Below are 2,623 nucleotides of genomic sequence, written 5' to 3'. Positions count from 1 at the left end.
GATCACTTTCCCTCGTGCAATTACTGTTACTGAGGCCAGCTCTGTCACAGCAGTGCCCATTGCCTGTCCCTGCCTGCGCCCACAGCACTGACACACAGCAGGACGGTGACCAAGCTGCCAGGGCACTCAGGCCTTGCCCCAACACCAGGGATGAAAAGGAGAGTGTGGAGTGGAACCAGAACAGCTCTGGAAGAACAAGCGCTGCTGCTCCCTGGCAGGGCTGCCATGCCAGAGCTTTTTTCTCATCCACCCACACACAGGAACTGTCCCTGCAGCTCCAAAAAGCCTGTGCAGGAGGGATATAGTGAAAAACAAGTCACTAAAGAGCCCTTTATTCTGTTTAGAGAGAACGAGAGCACTGCTGCTCATTTAAACAGCCAACAGTTATAAAAGAAAAGCCAACAGTGAATTAGAAAGGGGTTGACAAGAATATCACAATAAGAAAACAACCAACAACACCACAAAATCCAGTTGACAGGCTGGGCATGTAATTAGCTACATTAAAACTCCTGTAAGGAAGAAGATGGCCAGTTTATTGCTTCTGAAAACGGAGGGATATGAGTTTGCACAGGGCATCCTTGAGCTCCTGGTTCCTCATGCTGTAGATGAGGGGGTTCACTGCTGGAGACACCACCGAGTAGAGAACAGACACCACCAGATACAGGGATGGGGAGGAGATGGAGGGGGGCTTCAGATCAGCAAACATGGCAGTGCTGAGGAACAGGGAGATCACGGCCAGGTGAGGGAGGCAGGTGGAAAAGGCTTTGTGCCGTCCCTGCTCAGAGGGGATCCTCAGCACGGCCCTCAAAATCTGCACATACGACACCACAATGAACACAAAGCACCCAAATGCTAAACAGACATTGACCACAATAAGCCCAAGATCCCTGAGGTAGGAGTGTGAGCAGGAGAGCTTGAGGATCTGGGGCATTTCACAGAAGAACTGGCCCAGGGCATTGCCCTTGCACAGGGGCAGTGAAAATGTATTGGCCGTGTGCAGCAGAGCATGGAGAAATCCAGTGGTCCAGGCAGCTGCTGCCATGTGGACCCAAGCTCTGCTGCCCAGGAGGGTCCCATAGTGCAGGGGTTTGCAGATGTCAACGTAACGGTCGTACGACATGATGGTGAGAAGATAAAATTCTGCTGAAGCTAAAAAGACAAACAGAAAGAGTTGCGTAGCACACCCTGCACAGGAAATGACCCTGGAATCCCACAGAGAGTTGGCCATGGATTTGGGGAGAGTGGTGGAGATGGAGCCCAGGTCGAGGAGGGCGAGGTTGAGCAGGAAGAAGTACATGGGGGTGTGCAGGTGCTGGTCCCAGGCTATGGTGGTGATGATGAGGCCGTTGCCCAGGAGGGCAGCCAGGTAGATGCCCAGGAAGAGCCAGAAGTGCAAGAGCTGCAGCTCCCGTGTGTGTGTGAACGGCAGGAGGAGGAACTGGGTGATGGAGCTGCTGTTGGACATTGGCTGCCTGTGGGCATGAGGGCCTGTGCAAGGAGGAAAGACAGTTACATGTTAGGGGTGACTTCTCTGAGGAAAATAAACATGCTGTTTCTAATGGAAAACCCTCTCCCTGATGGAGGGATGTTTCTGCTCAATCTCTCTTTCTACTAAGTCTGAATAACCGTTCATCACAGTTTAAAATGCAGCTTGGGCAATTAGATACCATGAACACACCTCTGGGTCAAAACCCCCTGTGTTGGTATCAGAACAAAAACTGACCCACACTCCCATCCCAACCCCAGAGAGCAAGAGCACCAGGGACAGGTGGAGAAACAGGGAAGGACACTGCAGTGCTACCAGAAAATAAAGCAAGGACAGAAAGGCAGACGGGCATGCTGAGGAACCTTCTCCTTACCCAGCTGTGCTGCTGCCACTCACATAATGACACTGGAGAGCAAGTACTTTTAGCACCTTTTTTGTGTACCCCGTTGCAGGAACCCTTCACCTGGAGGTCCAGCTGCTGAGGTGGAGACTCGTGACCTGGACCCCATGGCTTTGGGGCAGAGGGTCTGCTGGGGAGGAGACCAGGGGTTGCACTGGGAAATGTGTCTGCACTGCAGGGAATGGCAGGGGGACCTGAATCCCATCTCAAGCACTTCATGTTTTAGCTCCCTCTCCCTGTCCATGTCTGTGCTGCCTGCAGCTGTGTGTCTGTCCCTGGCCTGCTCCCTGTCAGTGTCACAGACCCCGTCCCACGTGCTGTGTGCTCAGCTCTGTCGTGCTCACACCTCCTGGCACTGCCCAGGGGCAGCTCTGTGTGTGCAGAGGCTCAGGAGCAGCTCAGACACGTCCTAATGAGAACTGGGGTCTCAGTGTCTTCTCCAAAGAGAGAAATAAATCCCCATCTCTCACTGCACACCCAGCCAATCAGGAGTGGAAAACTGAAAGCACAGACTCCTTCCCTGGCATCTGTTCCTGTATTGATGTCCTTGTTCAGAAGGACCCTGTGCCATGTCTGTGGGGGGATCTGGATCTCTGAGCAGCCCTGACCCACACAGCCCCCTTCAGCCCCACAAGCTCCCTGCCTGCCCTGCTGGGGGTCGCTCCTTCCCCCACAGCTGCTGCCATGGGATCTCCCGGGCAGGCTGAGCGCTGACCCTGGCAGGCGGCAGAGTCCCT

General features: G+C 53.9%; 1 protein-coding gene across 1 annotated transcript; it reads right to left on the bottom strand.

The window, feature by feature from the left end:
* Window positions 1–532: 532 nt before the first annotated feature.
* On the bottom strand, window positions 533–1,465 carry LOC308052567 (olfactory receptor 14J1-like; the record flags this gene model as incomplete). Its single annotated transcript, XM_080364638.1, has 1 exon — window positions 533–1,465. The coding sequence occupies one exon, from the start codon at window positions 1,463–1,465 to the stop codon at window positions 533–535; it is 933 nt and encodes a 310-aa protein (XP_080220764.1).
* Window positions 1,466–2,623: the final 1,158 nt, after the last annotated feature.

This window comes from Nesoenas mayeri (assembly GCF_963082525.1).
Source record: "Nesoenas mayeri genome assembly, contig: SCAFFOLD_35, whole genome shotgun sequence".
In the NCBI taxonomy this organism is placed as follows: domain Eukaryota; kingdom Metazoa; phylum Chordata; class Aves; order Columbiformes; family Columbidae; genus Nesoenas; species Nesoenas mayeri.
Note: the sequence above shows the minus strand (reverse complement) of the source record. Positions and strands in the feature narration are given on the sequence as shown.